At 39.6% G+C, this 23,846-nt stretch overlaps 1 protein-coding gene across 3 annotated transcripts in view; it reads right to left on the reverse strand.

The window, feature by feature from the left end:
• Nucleotides 1-1,829: 1,829 nt before the first annotated feature.
• LOC128704116 (isatin hydrolase) overlaps nt 1,830-23,846 on the reverse strand; it is a 28,010-nt gene continuing 5,993 nt past the window's right edge. The window contains exons 1-7 of one of the 3 annotated variants that reach the window (XM_053799156.2): nt 19,782-20,200; nt 18,006-18,127; nt 16,320-16,461; nt 15,398-15,462; nt 12,357-12,535; nt 3,094-3,230; nt 1,830-2,782 (exon numbers count right to left, since the gene is read on the reverse strand). In XM_053799156.2, the coding sequence (XP_053655131.1) occupies nt 2,779-2,782; nt 3,094-3,230; nt 12,357-12,535; nt 15,398-15,462; nt 16,320-16,461; nt 18,006-18,127; nt 19,782-19,957 (825 nt within the window). In that variant the 5' untranslated portion in view covers nt 19,958-20,200 and the 3' untranslated portion in view covers nt 1,830-2,778. Of the gene's footprint in view, nt 3,231-12,356; nt 12,536-15,397; nt 15,463-16,319; nt 16,462-18,005; nt 18,128-19,781; nt 20,204-23,846 lie in introns of those variants that run through there. The other 2 variants (XM_053799154.2, XM_053799155.2) reach the window with 2 other exon arrangements.

A 23,846-nucleotide genomic window follows, 5' to 3' on the forward strand; every position in this document is an offset into this window, starting at 1 on the left:
TCACTCATTATAAGCTAAGGATGAAAATATTTCAAGGTAAGTAATGTGTGTACTGTATATGCATTTTTTTTAGGCCCAACTATATTGCTCATTTAATATATGATGGTGTAAATATGTTCCAAGCTTCTGCTTTACAGCAGAAGCCCAGAACCTAACCTGCTGTATAACCAGCTAAAAGCTACCTTACACCTAGAGGGCCCCCCTCTAGGTGTAAGGTAGCTTTTAGCTTTTGTAGCTCACATCCTAGGGAGAGCCTTAATAAGCCACAAGCGGAATAACTCATATGGGTCATTCAACACAACAAAATGCGTATGAAAATACAATAACGGATTGTTACTGTTCAGTAATGACTCCTTATTACATGTTGAGAAATGGCATTTACATAATTTTTCATACAGTTTTGCATTACTATAGTATCTTCAGTGGTGGGCACAGTTATCCAAAAAATTTAGCTTCGCTAACCGCTAATCCACTAACTAAAAAATTAGCTCCGCTAACACTAAACCGCTGAACGGCCGAAAAAATTAGTGGAAGCCAACGCTAACCACTAACTTTTTCACATGAATTCAGATTCGGTTTAGTTTTTTGGTCTTCTACTTATACTTTTAAGACTTTTTAGAACAGACCTGGAGAACTTTCTAATAAGATACAAGGTTTTAATGAGACAATATTGCCCCACAATAAGGAAAACTCTTGTTATTTTTTTAGGCATATGGAAAGGACAGTGTTGCAAACAGTACTCATCTTTAATACTCGAGTATAAGTACCAGTGTTGTAAAGTAACGAAGTAAAACTACTCACGTACTGTACCTGAGTAACTTTTTTCGGTATTTACTTTAAAAAGTACTGAAATTGCTCACTACTTTTACTGTTACTTAAGTACTGAAATCTGTTATTACTTTTACTTCACTACAAAGTGATAACGATAAGTTACTCGGTGCAGACTCCTCAACACCACCCTCAGGCGGAACAGATACATCTCCCGTTCATAACGATAAGTGACAACGCATCCCAGTGATCGCTGACACTAAGACTAACAATGCTGCTGCTGCGTTGACAGGTCATGTTTACATGTAGTCAGCCAATAGCGTGCCTGACTGTTGGAGAAACGCCCATGACAGGCAGGAACAAACACGTGCGCCATTGAAAAGGCATTGCTTTCCGACTACCAAGAATGTATGATTTTTTTTTTTTGCGGACTCAAAGTTAGCGGAACTTTATTTAGCAGAAGCTAATTGTTCCGGTAATGGTTTACCTGGAGTTTACCTGGAGAGAGTTCCGGGGGTCAACGCCCCTGTGGCCCAGTCTGTGACCAGGCCTCCTGGTGGATCAGAGCCTGATCAACCAGGCTGTTGCTGCTGGCTGCACACAAACCAACGTACGAGCCACAGCCCGGCTGGTCAGGAACTGACTTTAGGTGCTTGTCCAGTGCCAGCTTGAAGACTGCCAGGGGTCTGTTGGTAATCCCCCTTATGTATGCTGGGAGGCAGTTGAACAGTCTCAGGCCCCTGACACTTATTGTATGGTCTCTTAAAGTGCTAGTTTCCGAAGTTAGCGGAAATGCTAATCCGCTAAACAAAAAGTTAGTTCCACTAATTAAGTGGAAATGTGCCAACCACTGATTATCTTTTTGATAATAACACTGCTGTTTTAATGCAATTTTGTTACTTGAAATAATCATTACATTTAATAATCTTATTTCAGAGAATTATACAGCTACATACTGTCAAGTAGTTTTAAATTAGTTTTCTCATTAATAAAGATGTCCACTGTATCCGAGGATTTATGCTACATTGTCGGGTTATATTATGGCATATAAAAATCAAGAATAATAAAATACTTTACTGATCATATACTATAAAAATTTCAAGAGATACAAGTAGTACTGTAAGCTATTAACAGTAATGTAATTGCAAAAGTTGGGTCTGACCATAAATATATGCAGAGCACTGTACACAAACTAAAATATTACAGCAGGAAACTGAATTTCCTGAATCTACCACTAGCAACTAATCAACTACAGCAATCTGCCATGCGACTGACTGTAGTAAAGTATTTACTGTATATCTAATATCACATAAATGTATCTCTTGAAAACATTTTAGGTTTTTTTTTTTTTTCAACAAGTCGGCCGTCTCCCACCGAGGCAGGGTGACCCAAAAAGAAAGAAAATCCCCAAAAAGAAAATACTTTCATCATCATTCAACACTTTCACCACACTCACACATAATCACTGTTTTTGCAGAGGTGCTCAGAACACAACAGTTTAGAAGCATATACGTATAAAGATACACAACATATCAAGTACCATATTTAAAATTTGAGATCCCATAGGATACATGTAATTATATAAAATACAGTACATACAATAATGAGGAACAAAATTAGAATAATATATTTTGCAGCAGTAGTATTAATAATAAAAAACAATAAATTCCTATACAATACTAATAGTAAAGTAGGAATTCTCGACTTTTGAGACTTATGAATCTGTTCGTTGCTTAAAAGTAAAAAAGAGAATTTAAATATAGAAAATCAGAGCATCAACGTTTGGTAGCATAAAATTAAAACAACTGTATAACAAGGTTGACCTTTCCTGGTACAGTATTTTCTTTGCATGAAGTCCCATGTTATGTATACCTGTAGTACAGTCCCCTTCCTAAAATCTTCTGATTATTTTAGAGCAAGACCAGTTGTGACAATTTTGCATACTATATGCCGATCAAATGTGCATGCCATGCTCACTGCCAACTGCTTGTAGACATATAATTATTTCCATTACCTGAAATGTACAGAGGGTCAGTTATAAGTATAGTAAGTGTTTAAGGATGTTTATATTCAATAGGCTATTTAATGCGTTAATTGAAATAAATGAGTAGGCACAAGACATTCTAATATTTAATGTACAATAAATAAAAATTTCATGCTGATGCAATGTTGGCATACTTTACATGTAGCAATGTATTGTACCTGCTGCAGGAACATCACATATGTAACTTAAGTTAATCCTGTACAAAAATGACTGTCAGGGACAACTATTACAAAATCTATAAATATCCACAGAGTAATGAGAAAGAAGCAGCCATGAAGTACAGGAGAGAGGCGTGTGCAATGGCTTGTGAAGTAGCGCTGTGATCAGGGAGAGTTGCTAGAATGCGTACAGGTGCGCCGCTGCCTCCCCGAATCTTCATAGGCATTACTGTCACATGGAACCCAGTGATAGGCAATTTCTGTTGATAAAATAAAATTTCTTACACACTCTAATAGGTAGGTATATACTAAAGTTAATTATGAAATTTGAAGAAAGCACATGTTGCAATAAAAGACAAATTTAACACACAAGATAAGATTAACAAAAAACTATTTGCATAAATAAAACACACAAGAAAAATACAATCACTTCAAATTAAAATATCTAGCATGTTCCCGATACTCAATTGACAGTTTGACATGGGTCCATGTCTCAGCATTTAGAACAAAGGTAACTGAGTAAGAAAAAGACTCCCATAGGCCACCACTCGAGTCATAATAGGGAGATCAGCACCTGCAGCTCCCCAATTTTCCCCAGCATCATTTAATATTCCATTATAAAAAAAGGCTTGTCACAATGTATTCTAAACTTTAGAACTATAAATAAAAGTAATATCTTTGAAAGAAGAAATAACTACATTTAAAGTTATAAATGGATGTGAAAAGTAGACAGGATTTGATTTGTGCCAGCAGTAAGGAAAACAAGAAGCCATGATGTAAAACAACATGGAGCTGTAGAAAGGCTATTAGAAAAAAAATTAATAAGAGTAGTGGATGACTGGTATGAAATCTTAAAATGTTTTGCCAAAATCAGTTTTTAAAAATAAATTTTCACAGCTGAAAAGCATGAGCTCTATTCCTGTAGCTGCAAATACAGAATTATTTTTAAAATGTCTGCCATTTCCCACTGAGGCAGGGTGACTCCCCCCTCCAAAAAAAGAAAAGCTCAAAAAGAAATGAAAAAAAATCTCATCATTCAACACTTTCACCATCACTCATACATAATCACTGTCTTTGCAGAGGCGCTCAGGTGCGACAGTTTAGATGTCCCTCCAAACAGCCAATATCCCAAACCCCTCCTTACTTCCCACTTCCAGGACTCAAGCCCGGCTAACCAGTTTCTCTAAATCACTTCACAAAATATTACCCTGCTCACACTCCAACAGCTCGTTAGGTCCCAAAAACCATTTGTCTCAATTCACTCCTATCAAATACGCTCACGCACGCTTGCTGGAAGTCATACTACATAATTACTATGCATTATTTATACAGAGTACCAGATGTACATGACAAATGCTGCAAAAACTTTTGTTTATTAAATAGTTTGAGCTTGAGATATTTAAAACTACAGTGGTCCCTCAATAATCATCCAGCTCGATAGTCGTCCTTTTCGGAAGTCGTCGTGTTATTCTTGTCCAAACATTGGCTCGCAAATGGTCGGTTTACTCGCTAATCGTCCTTTGTCTGGGACGTGTACTCACACTCTGAGCCGCCTCGGCCTCCCTTCCCAGCCAGTGTGCCATTGTTTACCAGTGAGCGACGGTCCCCTCACTTGTTCATACGAAATATTCATAATATTCCATTCATTTTAGTGCGTGCAAGTGCTAAATAAGCTACCGTGGCTCCAAAGAAAGCTCCTAGTGCCAAGCCTAAAATGGAGGAATATAGCAAATAATGTTGTTGCAGTGATAACACCAGGAGGCAGCTCTGACGAAAACAAACACACACACACACACACACACACACACACACACACACACACACACACACGCTTTTAAATCTCTGCACAAAATTCAACTTAAATCAGCAAATAATAGAGCCTACTAGACTGGAGAATACACTAGACCTCATCTTCACTAACAATGACAATCTGTTATGAAATGTCACCATATCAAAAACAATATACTCAGATCACAACATAATCGAGGTTCAGACATGTATGCGCGGAGCCCCAGAACGACATAATGAGATAAGTCACGAGGGAGCCTTCACCAAATTTAACTTCAATAACAAGAACATAAAGTGTACTGTGTACCTCTTCAGTACAGGAAAGACTGTGCTATAACTTAAATTGCCAGGCATACCATCTAAAGGGGACAAAAAGATACAAAACATCCAGGCCATGGGAAAACCTGGGTAGCCACAGCCACTCAAGAGGGAGAGGTTTTTTAGTGCCAGGAAGGAAAAAAAAACTGGCAGGAAATGGCAGAAATCGTACACCAAATCCAGTCATTCCTGGAGTGGAACCACAGTCGATGGCCTCCACTCCAAACCAACAGATACAGATACTAATGCCGGAAAAAAAATCCCCCCCCAGTACCAACAATACCACCAGTCCGATAACATTCTTCTTTGCAAATATACAGGGTCTAAAGCCAGCAACAAACAACAAAATACCTTTCATCCGTGGACTGCTTGCAGAGGCAAAGGCAATGTTCGCGGCTTTCACTGAGACCCACATAAAGGATCACTTGGACAACGAAATATGGATCCCAGGTTACAACCTATACAGATGTGACAGAGTGAACAGGCAAAAGGGGGGGGTTGGCCTGTACATTGCAGAGTCACTTGTTTGCACAGAACTGCTAAATGCCTCAAATGATGTAGTGGAAGTTTTAGCAGTAAAGGTCGAGAACCAAAACCTAGTCATTGTGATAGTCTACAAGCCTCCGGATGCAACATCCCAGCAATTCCAGGAACAGCTGTTAAAAATTGACCACTGTCTGGAAAACCTTCCAGCTCCTGCACCCAACATCTTGCTCCTGGGGGATGTCAACTTAAGGCACCTAAAATGGAGGAATATAGCAAATAATATTGTTGCAGTAATAACACCAGGAGGCAGCTCTGATGAAAACTCACACTCATGCGAGCTTTTAAATCTCTGCACAAAATTCAATTTAAACCAGCAAATAATAGAGCCTACTAGACTGGAGAATACACTAGACCTCATCTTCACTAACAATGATGATCTGATAAGAAATATCACCATATCAAAAACAATATACTCAGATCACAACATAATTGAGGTTCAGTCATGTATGCGCGGAGCCCCAGACCGACATAATGAGATTAGTCACGAGGGAGCATTCACCAAATTCAACTTCAATAACAAAAACAAAGTGGGACCAAGTAAACCAAGTCCTAACCGATATAAGCTGGGAAGATATACTAAGCAACACAGACCCCAACTTATGCCTAGAACAGATTAACTCGGTAGCACTCGATGTATGCACAAGGCTTATTCCTCTAAGAAAAAGGAGGAGTAGATGTAAAACAGAAAGAGACAGGCTCTCCCTTTACAGGCGACGGAAAAGAATAACAGAGCGGCTAAAAGAGGTCAATATATCTGAAATGCGTAGGGAGACACTGGTCAGAGAAATAGCAAGCATCGAACTTAAGCTAAAAGAATCCTTTAGGAGTCAGGAATCGCGGGAAGAACTAAAAGCCATAAATGAAATCGAAAGAAACCCAAAGTATTTCTTCTCCTATGCCAAATCAAAATCGAGAACAACGTCCAGTATTGGGCCCCTACTTAAACAAGATGGGTCCTACACAGATGACAACAAGGAAATGAGTGAGCTACTCAAGTCCCAATATGACTCAGTTTTTAGCAAGCCGCTAACCAGACTGAGAGTCGAAGATCAAAATGAATTTTTTATGAGAGCCACAAAATTTGATTAACACAAGCCTATCCGATGTTATCCTGACGCCAAATGACTTCGAACAGGCGATAAATGACATGCCCATGCACTCTGCCCCAGGGCCAGACTCATGGAACTCTGTGTTCATCAAGAACTGCAAGAAGCCCCTATCACGAGCCTTTTCCATCCTATGGAGAGGGAGCATGGACACGGGGGTCGTCCCACAGTTACTAAAAACAACAGACATAGCCCCACTCCACAAAGGGGGCAGTAAAGCAACAGCAAAGAACTACAGACCAATAGCACTAACATCCCATATCATAAAAATCTTTGAAAGGGTCCTAAGAAGCAAGATCACCACGCATCTAGAAACCCATCAGTTACACAACCCAGGGCAACATGGGTTTAGAACAGGTCGCTCCTGTCTGTCTCAACTATTGGACCACTACGACAAGGTCCTAAATGCACTAGAAGACAAAAAGAATGCAGATGTAATATATACAGACTTTGCAAAAGCCTTCGACAAGTGTGACCATGGCGTAATAGCGCACAAAATGCGTGCTAAAGGAATAACAGGAAAAGTCGGTCGATGGATCTATAATTTCCTCACTAACAGAACACAGAGAGTAGTCGTCAACAGAGTAAAGTCCGAGGCAGCTACGGTGAAAAGCTCTGTTCCACAAGGCACAGTACTCGCTCCCATCTTGTTCCTCATCCTTATATCCGACATAGACAAGGATGTCAGCCACAGCACCGTGTCTTCCTTTGCAGATGACACCCGAATCTGCATGACAGTGTCTTCCATTGCAGACACTGCAAAGCTCCAGGCAGACATCAACCAAATCTTTCAGTGGGCTGCAGAAAACAATATGAAGTTCAACGATGAGAAATTTCAATTACTCAGATATGGTAAACATGAGGAAATTAAATCTTCATCAGAGTACAAAACAAATTCTGGTCACAAAATAGAGCGAAACACCAACGTCAAAGACCTGGGAGTGATCATGTCGGAGGATCTCACCTTCAAGGACCATAACATTGTATCAATCGCATCTGCTAGAAAAATGACAGGATGGATAATGAGAACCTTCAAAACTAGGGAGGCCAAGCCCATGATGACACTCTTCAGGTCACTTGTTCTATCTAGGCTGGAATATTGCTGCACACTAACAGCACCTTTCAAGGCAGGTGAAATTGCCGACCTAGAAAATGTACAGAGAACTTTCACGGCGCGCATAACGGAGATAAAACACCTCAATTATTGGGAGCGCTTGAGGTTCCTAAACCTGTATTCCCTGGAACGCAGGAGGGAGAGATACATGATTATATACACCTGGAAAATCCTAGAGGGACTAGTACCGAACTTGCACACGAAAATCACCCACTACGAAAGCAAAAGACTTGGCAGGCGATGCACCATCCCCCCAATGAAAAGCAGGGGTGTCACTAGCACGTTAAGAGACCATACAAGAAGTGTCAGGGGCCCGAGACTGTTCAACTGCCTCCCAGCACACATAAGGGGGATTACCAACAGACCCCTGGCAGTCTTCAAGCTGGCACTGGACAAGCACCTAAAGTCAGTTCCGGATCAGCCGGGCTGTGGCTCGTATGTTGGTTTGCGTGCAGCCAGCAGCAACAGCCTGGTTGATCAGGCTCTGATCCACCAGGAGGCCTGGTCTCAGACCGGGCCGCGGGGGCGTTGACCCCCGGAACTCTCTCCAGGTAAACTCCAGGTAAACTCCAGGAACCAAGTAAACCAAGTCCTAACCGATATAAGCTGGGAAGATAGACTAAGCAACACAGACCCCAACTTATGCCTAGAACAGATTAACTCGGTGGCACTCGATGTATGCTCAAGGCTTATTCCTTTAAGAAAAAGGAGGAGTAGATGTAAAATAGAAAGAGACAGGCGCTCCCTTTACAGGTGACGAAAAAGAATAACAGAGCGGCTAAAAGAGGTCAATATATCTGAAATGCGTAGGGAGACACTGGTCAGAGAAATAGCAAACATCGAACTTAAGCTAAAGGAATCTTATAGGAGTCAGGAATCGTGGGAAGAACTAAAAGCCATAAATGAAATCGAAAGAAACCCAAAGTATTTCTTTTCCTATGCCAAATCAAAGTCGAGAACAACGTCCAGTATTGGGCCCCTACTTAAACAAGGTGGGTCCTACACAGATGACAGCAAGGAAATGAGTGAGCTAATAAAGTCCCAATATGACTCGGTTTTTAGCAAGTCGCTAACCAGACTGAGAGTCGAAGATCAAAATTAATTTTTTATGAGAGAGCCACAGAATTTGGTTAACACAAGCCTATCTGATGTTATCCTGACGCCAAATGACTTCGAACAGGCGATAAATGACATGCCCATGCACTCTGCCCCAGGGCCAGACTCGTGGAACTCCGAGTTCATCAAGAACTGCAAGAAGCCCCTATCACGAGCTTTTACCATCCTATGGAGAGGGAGCATGGACACGGGGGTCATCCCACAGTTACTAAAAACAACAGACATAGCCCCACTCCACAAAGGGGGCAGTAGAGCAATAGCAAAGAACTACAGACCAATAGCACTAACATCCCATATCATAAAAATCTTTGAAAGGGTCCTAAGAAGCAAGACTGCCACCCATGTAGAAACCCATCAATTACACAACCCAGGGCAACATGGGTTTAGAGCAGGTCGCTCCTGTCTGTCTCAACTATTGGATCACTACGACAAAGTCCTAGATGCATTAGAAGACAAAAAGAATGCAGATGTAATATATACAGACTTTGCAAAAGCCTTCGGCAAGTGTGACCATGGCGTAATAGCGCACAAAATGCGTGCTAAAGGAATAACAGGAAAAGCTGGTAGATGGATCTATAATTTCCTCACAAACAGAACACAAAGAGTAGTAGTCGACAGTAAATCCGAGGCGGCTACGGTGAAAAGCTCTGTTCCACAAGGCACAGTACTCGCTCCCATCTTGTTTCTCATCCTCACATCTGACATAGACAAGGATGTCAGCCACAGCACAGTGTCTTCCTTTGCAGATGACACCCGAATCTGCATGACAGTGTCTTCCATTGCAGACACTGCAAGGCTCCAGGCAGACATCAACCAAATCTTTCAATGGGCTGCAGAAAACAATATGAAGCTCAATGATGAGAAATTTCAATTACTCCGATATGATAAACACGAGGAAATTAAAACCTCATCAGAGTACAAAACAAATTCCGGCCACAAAATAGAGCGAAAACCAACGTCAAAGATCTGGGAGTGATCATGTCGGAGGATCTCACCTTCAAGGACCATAACATTGTATCAATCGCAGATGCTAGAAAAATGACAGGATGGATAATGAAAACCTTCAAAACTAGGGATGCCAAGCCCATGATGACACTCTTCAGGTTGCTTGTTCTATCTAGGCTGGAATATTGCTGCACACTAACAGCACCTTTCAAGGCAGGTGAAATTGCTGACCTAGAAAATGTACAGAGAACCTTCACGGCGCGCATAACAGAAATAAAACACCTCAATTACTGGGAGCACTTGAAGTTCCTGAACCTGTATTCCCTGGAATGCAGGCGGGAGAGATACACGATTATATACACCTGGAAAATCCTAGAGGGACTAGTACTGAACTTGCACACGAAAATCACTCACAACGAAAGCAAAAGACTTGGCAGACGATGCAACATCCACCCAATGAAAAGCGGGGTGTCACTAGCACGTTAAGAGACAATATAATAAGTGTCAGGGGCCCGAGACTGTTCAACTGCCTCCCAGCATACATAAGGGGGATTACCAATAGATCCCTGGCAGTCTTCAAGCTGGCACTGGACAAGCACCTAAAGTCGATACCTAACCAGCCGGGCTGTGGCTCGTATGTTGGATTGCGTGCAGCCAGCAGTAACAGCCTGGTTGATCAGGCTCTGATCCACCAGGAGGCCTGGTCACACACCGGGCCGCGGGGGCGTTGACCCCCGGAACTCTCTCCAGGTAAACTCCAGGTAAAGAAAGTGAGAAATACGATTGAATTTAAGAATAACATCATTGAACAATATGAAAGTGGCATACGTGTGGGCAAACTGGCCAGGATGTATAACAAATCCCGTACAACCATATCTTCCATCGTGGCCAAGAAAAAGGAAGTCAAGGAAGTTGTTGTTGCAAAGGGGGTAAATATGCTGACAAAAATGAGATCACCAGTACTCGAAGATGTTGAGAAGTTATTATTGGTGTGGATAAACGAGAAACAATTAGCAGGAGATACTCTTTTGACGTCGATTATTTGTGAAAAGGCTAGGCAGTTGTATGACGATCTGGTAAAGAAATTGCCTGCAACGAGTACTGATAATTGTGAATTTAAGGCCAGCAAAAGTTGGTTTGAGAGATTTAAGAAGCGTAGTAGCATACACAGGCATGGTGAAATGTGGGGTAGGATGAAAAGATTCATGGAGAAACATCACCCTGAGAAGGATGTTGCAAGCCTTATCGGCAACTTGTATAGTGACAGTCTTGGCCCATTTTAGAGAAGTTTTAAAGAGATAACAGAAACAGAGCTCTCTGGACACTTTTTTTTGTGAGACAGGACTTCAGTGACTCAAGGTGGTCCTAGTGGTATTAAGAAACAGAGAAGAGAAGCAATCCCAGAAAAGCACTTGGTACCTGAGATGTTGATGGAAGGGGATTCCCCTTCCAAACAGTAACTAATCCAATCTCTCTCCTCTTCCAGTCTTCCATACACTAAGAAGAATCGCCAATAAAAGTAAGTGTTATGCTGTTAATGTTTCATTCATCATGTCCCACTGTACTGTTTATGTACTACATCTACATTTCATGCAAAAAAAATTTTGTTTTAATACTACTGGGTGTCAGGAATGGATTAATTGTATTTACATTATTTCTTATCTGGAAAATTGATTCGAAAATAGTCTTTTTCGATAATCGTCGCACTTCCAGGAACGGATTAAAGACGATAAATGAGGGACCACTGTACTTTGTTCACTTTGAAATATACACACTGCTATTCTGATTAAACTCAAATTTCTACTTTCAATTTATTTTGAGAAGAGATGATGGTCCTCTTTCTTTACAGCAGTAGGAATTTTCAACTTCATCTCTTTTTCCCTAAAATGTTTTTACAACCATAACTCCTGCACTGTCACCCTATGTTTAATCGTATTGTGCATACTGCACTTTTACAGCGTTTTTTAATTATAACCATTCTTCATTTATTTAGGCTTCCTACAATAAAAATATTCACTACTCACTATAAGGTAAGAATGAAATTTTTTTAAAGTAATGTGTGTATTGTATATGCATTTTGTAGGCCTAGCTCTATTGTTCACTTAATATATAATAGTGTAAACATGTTATAAGGCTTTTACATGTATACAAAATTGAAAAAAAAGGCCATGCTTCACTTTACAGCGATTTTAGTTTTACAGCAGTAGCCCAGAACCTAACTTGCAGTCCTTTTCCAGCAAGGCAAGATGACCCGAAGAAGGAACACACATTCACCATCACTTCATTCCTTTAGTCTCTCCAGAAATGCATGTGTATAACTTAAAAAATTCTAAATATAAAGAGAAGCAATACATTATTTGTACAAGCTACCAATAATCTTAAACTGTTTTTACAAGTTTTACAGTTGACTATTAAAATAAACTACCGAAAGAGCCAAGTTGATGAATCTTTACCTCCAAGTTTGCCACATTCTCCAAGCCATATATATTTGCTGTGAAAAGTTCAACATGCGAGGTGAATAGTGTAGATGGCCCATAGTCAAGAGAGGGTGTATCTACCCCTACGCCAAACACCCGACGCCCAGTGGCTGCTTCATATCCTATTAGTAACTGTGCAGCTCCTGGGTTGATTCCTGCAGTAATAAAATGGAAGTCATTATTATGGGAACTGTTGGAAGAAGGAAAAGATGCAACAGAGAATACAAGTCGAGAAAATATCACACTATCTGGATAATTCTGCAGCCAATTTCAGACCTTTTAACTACTTATCATTCAAGAAAAACTATGAATTCTCTTAATGTTTATGTATATAATAAGCATCTTTACTGGCTCTGGACAGTAAAGCATTTTTTTTGCTGATTAAAAACTTATGACTATATCTTGTACAGTACTAACCTATAGCAGTACCCCAGCAACTGGCAGCTAAAGAACACACTAGGGAAAAACAGGGGGGGCTATTTGATATTATGTATTATTATTATTATTATTATTATTTTGCCACACTGGCCATCTTCCATCAAGGTACAGTTACCCCAAAAAGAAGAAACTAAAGTTTTTCTTCTTTTTACATTCAGTAATTTATGCAGGAGAAGGGCTTATCACTAGCGCCTTGCTCCTGGCATTTTAGTTACCTTTTGCGACACGCATAGCTTACACAGGAAGGATTCTTTTCCATTTCCCATGGAGAATTATTATTATTATTATTACTGTATTATATTCATGTGAAACACTAAAACAACAAAAGTCATAGTGTATAGGAAAATAAGTTGATCTGGCTTGAACCAAGAAAGGGAAGGGTTGCTAAAATTCTTTTGATCAAGAGTACTTGACCAGCATAATGGTGCACCTCTGGAAGGGAATATTTTACGAAAGGTCTGGACACGAATGAAGTAATATACTGTATCTTATCAACATTTGACCACAACAATAATAAAACGCACAAATTTAGTTAAATAAAACTAAAATTACGGAACACTTTAGACAAAAGTAATTTATTATCTAGTCATAAAATCCAGTAGAAACACCACATAGCATTCATTTAAAGCAGTCAGTAAGGATAACACTATCCACACGAGATCACCCCAGGCTGCCTTTTCATGCTTGATATTTACCCCTGAATATTTTTAATGCCTAGTTTACTCTGGGTACTCTTCTAGCTTAGCAAGGTGGCAGCCTGGAAAAGCATTCACAATCAAACTGCTGTAAAAAATTATCAGACTATACTTTATTTCATAAAAAGTTCTCTTCATTTTAATTATTTAAATACGTACATGTTACTCCATGGGGAAGTGGAACAGAATTCTTTCTCCGTAAGCCATTCATGTTGTAGGAGGCGACTAAAATGCCAGGAGCAAGGGGCTAGTAACCCCCTCTCCTGTATATATTACATACAGACAGTGATGGAGTGAATGATGGTGAAAGTTTTTCTTTTTCGGGCCACCCTGCCTTGGTGGGAATCGGCCAGTGTGATAATAAATAATAATATAACTAAAGTTACGAAGAGAAACTTTTGTTTTTCTTTTTGGGCCACTCTGCTTCAGTTGGATATGGCCAATTTGTTGAAAGATGTACATGTTACTAATTTACACTTGTATAAATTAGTACCCTTTATGATATTATTTTCAAGAACTACAGTATGTTTTAAGTTTACCGAGGGAGGGTGACCCTAAGGAGAAAAAACACATCCACTCAGTCACTATCTTTCCACAAAAGTGTTGGCATCACAATCAGAGTTACCCTCCGACTGCAACATTACCACTTCTTCAAAGTGTGGGCACTGCCCTTCTCACCTCCAGTACTCAAGTCTGGCAAACAGGTTTCCCCAAATTTCTTCATAAAAATTACCTTGCTCACATTCCAACAGCACCTCCATTAAAAACCACATATTTCCATTCATTATCTAACCTGCTCACACAAGCCTGCTGGATGCTCAACCCCCTAAAACTCAAAGCCTCTTGTATCCCCTACCTGCAACCATTAATGGGATGATCCCTTCCCCTTCTACCTTCCACCTCAGATTTATACACTCTCTTTATCAACCTATCTCTGTCCATCCTCTCTTCATGCCCAAGCAACCTCAACGTCCCCTCCTCAGCTCTGTTGAATTACCAGGCTTAACAGCTGTAATTCTACCTCAGCAAATTTCAAAGCCCAACCCAATCAAAGGTATACTAAAACTACTACATACTACTACTACCCCACAGAATACCTTCTACAGGTCTGCTAGTGGCCAAGTATCTAGGTAAATAGGGGCAATAGGTTGTAGGAGATTCTCATATGTCTATATGCCCACGATTAATTTAAGTTCTTTGATGATAAGCCAAAGGTGAAAAAAAAATATAATCATTATACCTTGTATAATAAATGCTCCAGTATTGTGAGAATGTAGTAGAAATGCTGCATGCAGTATGGGTTTTACAAAAAAAATATCTATGGAAAGATAGTGGTACCTCGGGATACGGACAGCTCAAAACTCGAACAATTATGTAAGTGTATTTATGCAAGTGCTTTTGTAAGTGTATTTTGGGGGTCTGAAATGGATTAATCTAATTTATGTTATTCCTTATGGGAACAAACTCATTTGGTAGCGGCACCTGAACAGCCTCGTATCCCGAGGTACCACTGTATTAGTTTTTTGTATAAAAGTACATTAACTGAATCACTCATAGCAACCCCAATGGAAATAAGTAAAGGACCCCAATGGAAATAAGTCACTCTGTCTGACTTTTTTGGGTCATCCTAGGTTCTCTACACATATGCTGCTATATATGATAATTCTATGTAACTGTATTTGTGTATACCTGAATAAACTTTACTTACTTACTTACTTACACAATGGTGCTATGCCATACCTGCATTAAATATAATTGAACTTACTATTCAATAACTAAATTGAGCACTGTACCTACATCATATACCAAAAAATTGTAAGCTTTAATAATTTCTTACAAAAGAATTTTACATGCATGCAACTTCACATAATACCTTTGACCCACCTGGAAAGATAAGTTTACTCGTATCATTTGTATCTGTGCCAAAGTATGCCGTTTTGTTACCATACCTGAAAATAAGAGAATACATTATTTTTATCACTGATGAATTATATTTAGAGCATGGCTGTTTACTTAAAACATACTTTACTGTATTAGTTATCAAGCACCATTCAACATCTGGTAACTACCTGTATTTCACAATTCTGTATTGGCTAATCTTTAATAAATAGCTATGAGTGATAATTATTGTTACCTCTCTGATTAATTCTACAGAGTAAGTTTAGTGTGGGACACTCCTCTTTTAGCCTCTAGCTTTAGATAATCAGTTTCTATTAATAATTACAAGGTGCACCTGATAGCTATAAACAAAACTGGAGCTATTACACAAGACCTTAAGAAAGCCTTAAATCAATCTTCAGTGCCAGTAAAACATTTGTACTTGTATAGTCTGAACCATTTTTCATAAAACTAACAGATCAGTCTTGGGTGCATTTTTCTTCTATGGATAAAAAACTTCCACAATTTCTTATATAATCTACAGTATTAGCTGAATCATTTAACTAAACTCCTCCATAAACCTCAATGGACTGACTTATAAAATTTCAAATTTTTATTTCTCTTTATTAGAATTCACAATTACTTTTTCCCTTAAGCATCACTGTTTGATTCCGCCTTCCACCCCTGATGACATCTGCCTCCAAGAAGCTTTAGTTTTGCCTTATTTATTCCAAACAAGATACATTCTTCCTTCACAGAAACGGGTCTGTTTCCAGCTCAGCCCATTAACTGTAGTATTTCTGGCCCTACAAATTAAACTTTTGTACTGTCTCTCAAGTGACCTATACCCTTCCCTCTTTTTAGATTGGACTAAGTTTTAATTGAGAAGTTTCACTTAATACATAAACTGACTTCAAAAGACACTTACCTATTCCCCCAGCCAGTTCTCACGAAGAGAATTACACCATCAGGAAGTGGGCCATGTTCATCCATCCATGCCATCAGATCATCAGAAGTTAGTTCAGCAATTGGGTTATTTTCTACTTTACTTTGAATATCTACCACAACACCTGTTAAAGTCAGAAGTGGATGTTGCGATTTTTCTCCATCAATAGAAACAGACAAACATTATGGGATAGCTGGTACACTATGGAAATAAACATAAGACATCCAAAGTTAAAATTTAACAGTAAACATACATTTATGGTACTCTAGTAATGATGCTATCTGGACAAAACACTGCATACCACAGAAACAGATTTTGAAATTATTTTCACAACAGTATCAATAACAAATACACAGTGCTATACAGTGTTTCAGTGATAATTTATTTCCATCATTATTTTCAATAGTAATTTCTCCATTACTTGTATAAGTATTCCATCTTCCTAACTATCACCTGTATATGTAATTAGAATTGTTAAAACACTGTACAATTCTTTTACTGAAAATATACATTACATAAATTTACATATACTACCTTACACTACTGTATTTACTGTATTGCTGTCCTTTCCGACAGACCACATATACCAATATTAAATTGAAAAAATATCACATAATAAATAATTCGTTTTCAAATCATTTACAGAAATTTACGTGCTTAAACTCAAATAAATCTTCATGCTGAAATAAGCAGAGAAACCAAAGGAGAGAGGTGGAAAAGCAATAATCAAAAGAAAATCTCATGTGAAGAATTGTGTAAGAAGTACTGGTGACTGAACTAGCAATCTTGCATTTGCAAATCAATAATTAGACTGATTTCACTATAGTGTGCAGAAGGTGTAAAATGCTGACAAACTGGAAGGCACCAAATGCAGGTAAGACATTATTGGTATGTTTTGCCATCTGTGGATAAATGTTATATCAATAAAAGTTTCCCTGTACTTTGTGTCTTCTTACCAGGCTTTATTGTTCAAACTAAGACTGTGGGTAGCCTCAACTGCTGTTCAGTTCCAGGGCAGCAGATATGAGACTCATCACATGGCTCAGAAGTGATGAAAGAAATATCTAAACAGAGGGTGTATTAAATTTTACTGAAAACATGGATAGAGCTATTCTATATGATTCTGTCAAGCATGAGTTTATAATAAAAACACTGGAATTAAATTTTATCCTTACCATGTGAATGTTTGAGAATAAGTGTAATGAATGAACATTAAGTTCTGATATTACTGTTTGTTGGGTGGGACTGAAGAGTATTAAAGAAGGTATTTTTGCGAGCAATGAAAAAGTCATTACAAACACTGTACAGCATGTGGTAAGACCTAAGCATAGAAATCTGAAGTACTACATCCATGACAGGTATTTCACTGGGGTGGAATATAAGAACTTTAATGAGAGATGCCTAGCTCTATCTGTATGCTATGATTTTACAGCTACAGCATTACCAAATTGCCTTGGGTGCAGCAAGCCTGATATGACTTGTGGATTACATGTTTATGGGGAGAGGTGGGACGAGCATTTGGTATGGATGTAAAGGTATGGATAATAGGGTATGGTGTAAGGATGTGGTCATACATACATGCAGCTTTTTAAGGAGCATTTAGCTAAAGCTATAACAAAATATACAAGTAGTTGGAAATAAAGTTTATTTGTATAAAGAAATTCTGACCTGGTCCCATGAGATGAGTGATGGGAATCTGGTCAACTGACCACTTGCCCTCAGCAAAGTGAGACGGAGCATCCAAGTGAGTGCCAGTGTGCTCGGCCATACAAAATCTGTAAGACTCGTACCTGAAAATAATAATAGTGTGTGTTATCACGACAGCTAAGTTGTATATCATGTAAAATTATAAGTTCTAATTTAAGCATGATTTATAATAACACTGATGGTAAGCAATTTACTCAAGCAATAAAAATGATTAGAAAATACATTATACTCACTATTAATTACCATTTATATCTTTTAAAACTCTCATTACCTAATGAATTATCAATTACGTACACTATAGGCTCTTCCACTAATGTGTTTACCAAGGCAGTTCCTTGCCTTCCCATACATTCTTGCATGTGAGCAAGAGTTCACCTAATTCAGAAAAATATTGGAAAATTTATATTGGTGTTGTGCCCAGGTAAACACCTGTGTTTTAACCAGTGTAATTAATTTATATTTTTTTTAAGAAACAGTAGTTTCACACTGACAATGTAGAAGACAGTTAAATCTGAGTATGGAGCTCTCTAGAAACAGTGTCCATTTATTTGAATTATATTATTTGAGGGTTATTCAGCTGAATCAAGACTGGAGAGGATTTCCTGTTCCCTGTATTTTCTTGGTCTACTGCAGCCTGGAAAGGTGCCACTTTGGTCTAGGATAATAGGTACCACTCTCCAGGATAAAAAGTGCCACTCTAGGGTAAAAACAGGTCCCACCTTTGTCTAGAATGAAAGAACAGGGGCCACTCTTAACCTAGGTAATATGAAAAGATGCCACTAGACAAAAGGAAAAAAGGTGCCACTGTAGCCTTGGGATAAGAAAGGATCCCATTCATACCTAGGGGAAAGATAGGGTGTCAGTCATGCCTAGGGAAAAGATAGGGTGCCATTCATGCCTAGGGAAAAGGTAGGGTGCCATTCATGCCTAGGGAAAAGATAGGGTGCCATTCATGCCTAGGGAAAAGATAGGGTGCCATTCATGCCTAGGGAAAAGATAGGGTGCCATTCATGCCTAGGGAAAAGATAGGGTGCCATTCATGCCTAGGGAAAAGATAGGGTGCCATTCATGCCTAGGGAAAAGATAGGGTGCCATTCATGCCTAGGGAAAAGATAGGGTGCCATTCATGTCTAGGGAAAAGATAGGGTGCCATTCATGCTTAGGGAAAAAGATAGGGTGTCGCTGTGGCCAGCGGAAAAGAAAAGGTGCCACTGTGGCCAGCGGAAAAGAAAAAGTGCCACTGTGGCCAGTGGAAAAGAAAAAGTGCCACTGTGGCCAGCAGAAAAGAAAAAGTGCCACTGTGGCCAGTGGAAAAGAAAAAGTGCCACTGTGGCCAGTGGAAAAGAAAAAGTGCCACTGTGGCCAGTGGAAAAGAAAAAGTGCCACTGTGGCCAGTGGAAAAGAAAAAGTGCCACTGTGGCCAGCAGAAAAGAAAAAGTGCCACTGTGGCCAGTGGAAAAGAAAAAGTGCCACTGTGGCCAGTGGAAAAGAAAAAGTGCCACTCATGACAAAAACAAAGGATGTTACTCATACCTTTGGGAAAGAAAGTATACAAGAAAAAGAAAAGAAAGAGTGCCATACTCTAGCCTGGGTAAGCGAAAAAGTGCCACTCCAACACAGTAGTTGAAAATTCTTAGCTAAATTGAATAGAGTAGTGCCACATCAATGGTAGAGGAGGGGGTGAAGTACCCAGTACTACCAGAAAACAAAAATGAGTGTCAAAAAAGTGATACTCACCAGTATTCCCCAGGCACTGTGTATCCCTTTGCTAGCTGCTGCCTGGCAAAGGGTTTCCTGGTGGGCCAAGTCATGGAGTCTTCTCCAAATTCGTAGCCCATATCCACATACTGGTTATTAGGCCCACTCTGCACCCCTACCACCCATACCAGAGCCAGATAAACCACCACAGGCATGACTGGCACTGTCAGCTGGGTTTTTAGGCTTATATAAAACTACATGAGGAACATTAAGGCTTGAAGGCACCCAGGCACCGTAGGTGCCAATACTGTTGGCACTGTGTGGGAGTGTTAACGAGATAAAAGTATATACACCGATAATATCACACTTGGCGATGTATATACCTAGTGGGTGGAGAGACAGTGGCTCACACACGTCCACTAGACAGGTACTGCTGGGGTACGTGGGCATCATCCTGATGATTGGTGGGGCACCTGAAGATTCGAATACCAAGGATACTGAAGCTTTGACTCACATCAACTCAGGGGACTGACGTTTGTTTTGGTTTATTGGTTTGTTTTAGGGCTTTTACTTGTTTTAGGGTTTTTACTTGTTTTAGGGCTTTTACTTGTTTTAGGGCTTTTACTTGTTTTAGGGTTTTTACTTGTTTTAGGGCTTTTACTTGTTTTAGGGCTTTTACTTGTTTTAGGGTTTTTACTTGTTTTAGGGCTTTTACTTGTTTTAGGGCTTTTACTTGTTTTAGGCCTTTTACTTGTTTTAGGCCTTTTACTTGTTTTAGGGTTTTTACTTGTTTTAGGGCTTTTACTTGTTTTAGGGCTTTTACTTGTTTTAGGGCTTTTACTTGTTTTAGGGCTTTTACTTGTTTTAGGGCTTTTACTTGTTTTAGGCCTTTTACTTGTTTTAGGGTTTTTACTTGTTTTAGGGCTTTTACTTGTTTTAGGCCTTTTACTTGTTTTGGGGTTTTTACTTGTTTTAGGGCTTTTACTTGTTTTAGGCCTTTTACTTGTTTTAGGCCTTTTACTTGTTTTAGGACTTTTACTTGTTTTAGGCCTTTTACTTGTTTTAGGCCTTTTACTTGTTTTAGGACTTTTACTTGTTTTAAGCATGGTAATTATACTTTTGACTTTTTGGGCTATCATTATTCTAATCAAAACCAAGCGCTAAACCCACAAGGGTCATACAGCGTTCTTTGGGCTATACCAGATAATTTACAAAAATGTTACTATGATAATTGTACTTATGTACTTAAATAAACTTGCTTATACCTCGGTGCAAATTGTATGCTGTATAACCCTTGTGGTTTAGCGCTTCTTTTTGATTGTAATAATAATAATCGGTGTAAATTGTTACGTTTTTTTGAGCAAACTGTTAATTTGGGAGATATTTAAAAAATATTTACAGGTACTCTAGGTATACAACAGTAACAGCCTGGTTGATCAGGCCCTGATCTACCACGAGGCCTGGTCATAGATCGGACCTGTGTACCTCTCCAGGTACACATTTTGTTACGTACAACACGTCAAGGCCAATCAACGGTTAGTATTGATGTTCCTAGCCAGTCACAGCTAACATAAACCTCAGGCGTGCCTGTCCCACAACTTCCGCTGGAGGGGTAAGGTTAAGTTACGTTAGGTTGGGTTTAGTTACATTTCTTACGTCCCTGCAACATAAAGCTGTCACTACACCTCTGGGCCCCTCAAGGGAGGTTCCTTGATGCTGGTGAGGGGCTCTTGATCTAGGGAATTGGATCTGTGCTCCGGTTCCCTGAATTGAGTCTCGATACCTTCCATCTCTCCCCCCACATGCGCTGTATAATCCTACGGGTTTAGCGCTCCCCTATGATTATAATGATAATACACCCTGGGAAAACAGAACACAAATTGAAAAGGGTAATGGGGAATCCATTATTACAGCAAATTCAGTGAAATATCTGGGAATCCCCTCTGACCCAAGCATGTCAGGAGAATTAACAAGGAACAATGGTGTAAAGAAGAATGCCAGACCAAAGTTCCTCTACAGACAGGACACAGGCACAGTGCCTGCCTACTGAGGCTCTCAGGACCCTAGCTCTCTTACAATATATTATAGACTACTCTTGTTCTTCATGGTACTCTGGCTATAAATCACCCAGGACAAAACGGTGGGATTCATTCTGGACCTGGGTACAAGAGAGCATGTAGGCCAGGATGAGTTACAAGAACCATACATGCTGAATGTTCAAGACACAGGTAAATCAACTGCAACTAAATTAAGGATTAAGACGACGAGAGCTGTCGTGAGATGGGAAGGAAGAAGGATAAGGAAGGATGGAAATAACTGGAAAAGGATGGGAAGGAGAGGAAGAGGAGGCATCAAGGCAAGTGGCCCAACCACTTTGGGATATGTGGTATCGAAGTATTGGAGGCCTATATGGAGAGGCTTGAATGATGTCGTTCAGCTAAATTACGTTTATAAAATTGCTGACAACCAGTGTCCCCCAATATCTTACTGCCAAATTTATTGAGGCTGGGAACTCATGCACTTACAGAACTAGGGGAAGGGAGAACAACTTTGCAATACCTAGAGTCAGTGGTCAGGCTTCAAAGACATTTTTCTGTTCAACAATAAAAGAGTGGAATAGACTGCCTGTGCACATGTCAAAGCCTGTCATAGCATGAGCCAGTTCAAGAAGAGAGCCAAAATGTACCTCATGAATAAGGCTACAGAAAGGGACAAGAGTGATTTCTTGTTAATGAAATAACTAATTTTAAATCTCCCCTAGTATATCTTCTTTTATTGTAACTCCTTTTACATAATTAAGATACCTGCTGTAGATGAATGGTTCAAAGAACCGACATGTTGTTAAATTAGACACATGTGCAACTCTTGGGTATCTTTATCGAGGAAACGTTTCGCCACACAGTGGCTTCGTCAGTCCATACAAAGGATAAACTTGAAGAACAGGAGGAGAATGAGGTAATCAGTCCCTCAACCTTGAGTCGATGTGGTCAGTCCATCAATCTTGAATAGAATACGGCATAGGAGCGGAGAAGCAGCTTATAAACCGTATGGCAGGAGAGGTGCAGCAGTCATAGGTGGTGTCACATTTGTCCAATGTGGAAGTAGGTCGTGTCCAAGGGTTAGGCAAGCGAAGAATTCCCAAGTATTAAGATCCCAAGAAGTTGCAGTGTTTGACAGGATAAAGATACCCAAGAGTTGCACATGTGTCTAATTTAACATGTCGGTTCTTTGAACCATTCATCTACAATCCTGTCAGACACTGCAACTTCTTGGGATCTTAATACTTGGGAATTCTTCGCTTGCCTAACCCTTGGGCACGACCTACTTCCACAATGGACAAATGTGACACCACCTATGACTGCTGCACCTCTCCTGCCATACGGTTTATAAGCTCCTTCTCCGCTCCTATGCCGTATTCTATTCAAGATTGATGGACTGACCACATCGACTCAAGGCTGAGGGACTGATTACCTCATTCTCCTCCTGTTCTTCAAGTTTATCCTTTATATGGACTGATGAAGCCACTGTGTGGCGAAACGTTTCCTCGATAAAGGTACCCAAGAGTTGCACATGTGTCTAATTTAACAAGATACCTGCTTTCAACTTTGAAATATAAGTAACAATTATCACAAGGACCCCAATGGATACGTCAGTGACCTTTTTTTGGGGTTATCCCAGGTTCCCTACACATGCTGCTATGTTTGATAATCAATATAACTGTGACCTGACCCAAGTAGGTTAGGGCATTGGCTTAAGTCTGTAGGAGACTTGGACCTGCCTCGCATGGGCCAGTAAGCCTGCTGCAGTGTTCCTTCTGTATGTTCTTATGTATACCTGGATAAATTTACTAAAAGTCTATGACTAAACAAACCTAACACTAGACATTTTTTTGGAATTACCGTTAAATTTACACAAGGACTAGATCCCCATATAATTATCACCCAACATTCTCAAGGTAGCATTGCTTGCGAAAGCAGTTGTGAGCCAGGGTCTAATTTAGATCTGATCAGGGCTTAATGCTCCTTTAAAAAAAAAGTCAGCTCCCCAGTAGATCTCAGTAAAGTACCACAGAATATTTAGAAGTTGACCATAAAGCGTAGTGAA

This window comes from Cherax quadricarinatus, chromosome 66 (assembly GCF_038502225.1).
Source record: "Cherax quadricarinatus isolate ZL_2023a chromosome 66, ASM3850222v1, whole genome shotgun sequence".
In the NCBI taxonomy this organism is placed as follows: domain Eukaryota; kingdom Metazoa; phylum Arthropoda; class Malacostraca; order Decapoda; family Parastacidae; genus Cherax; species Cherax quadricarinatus.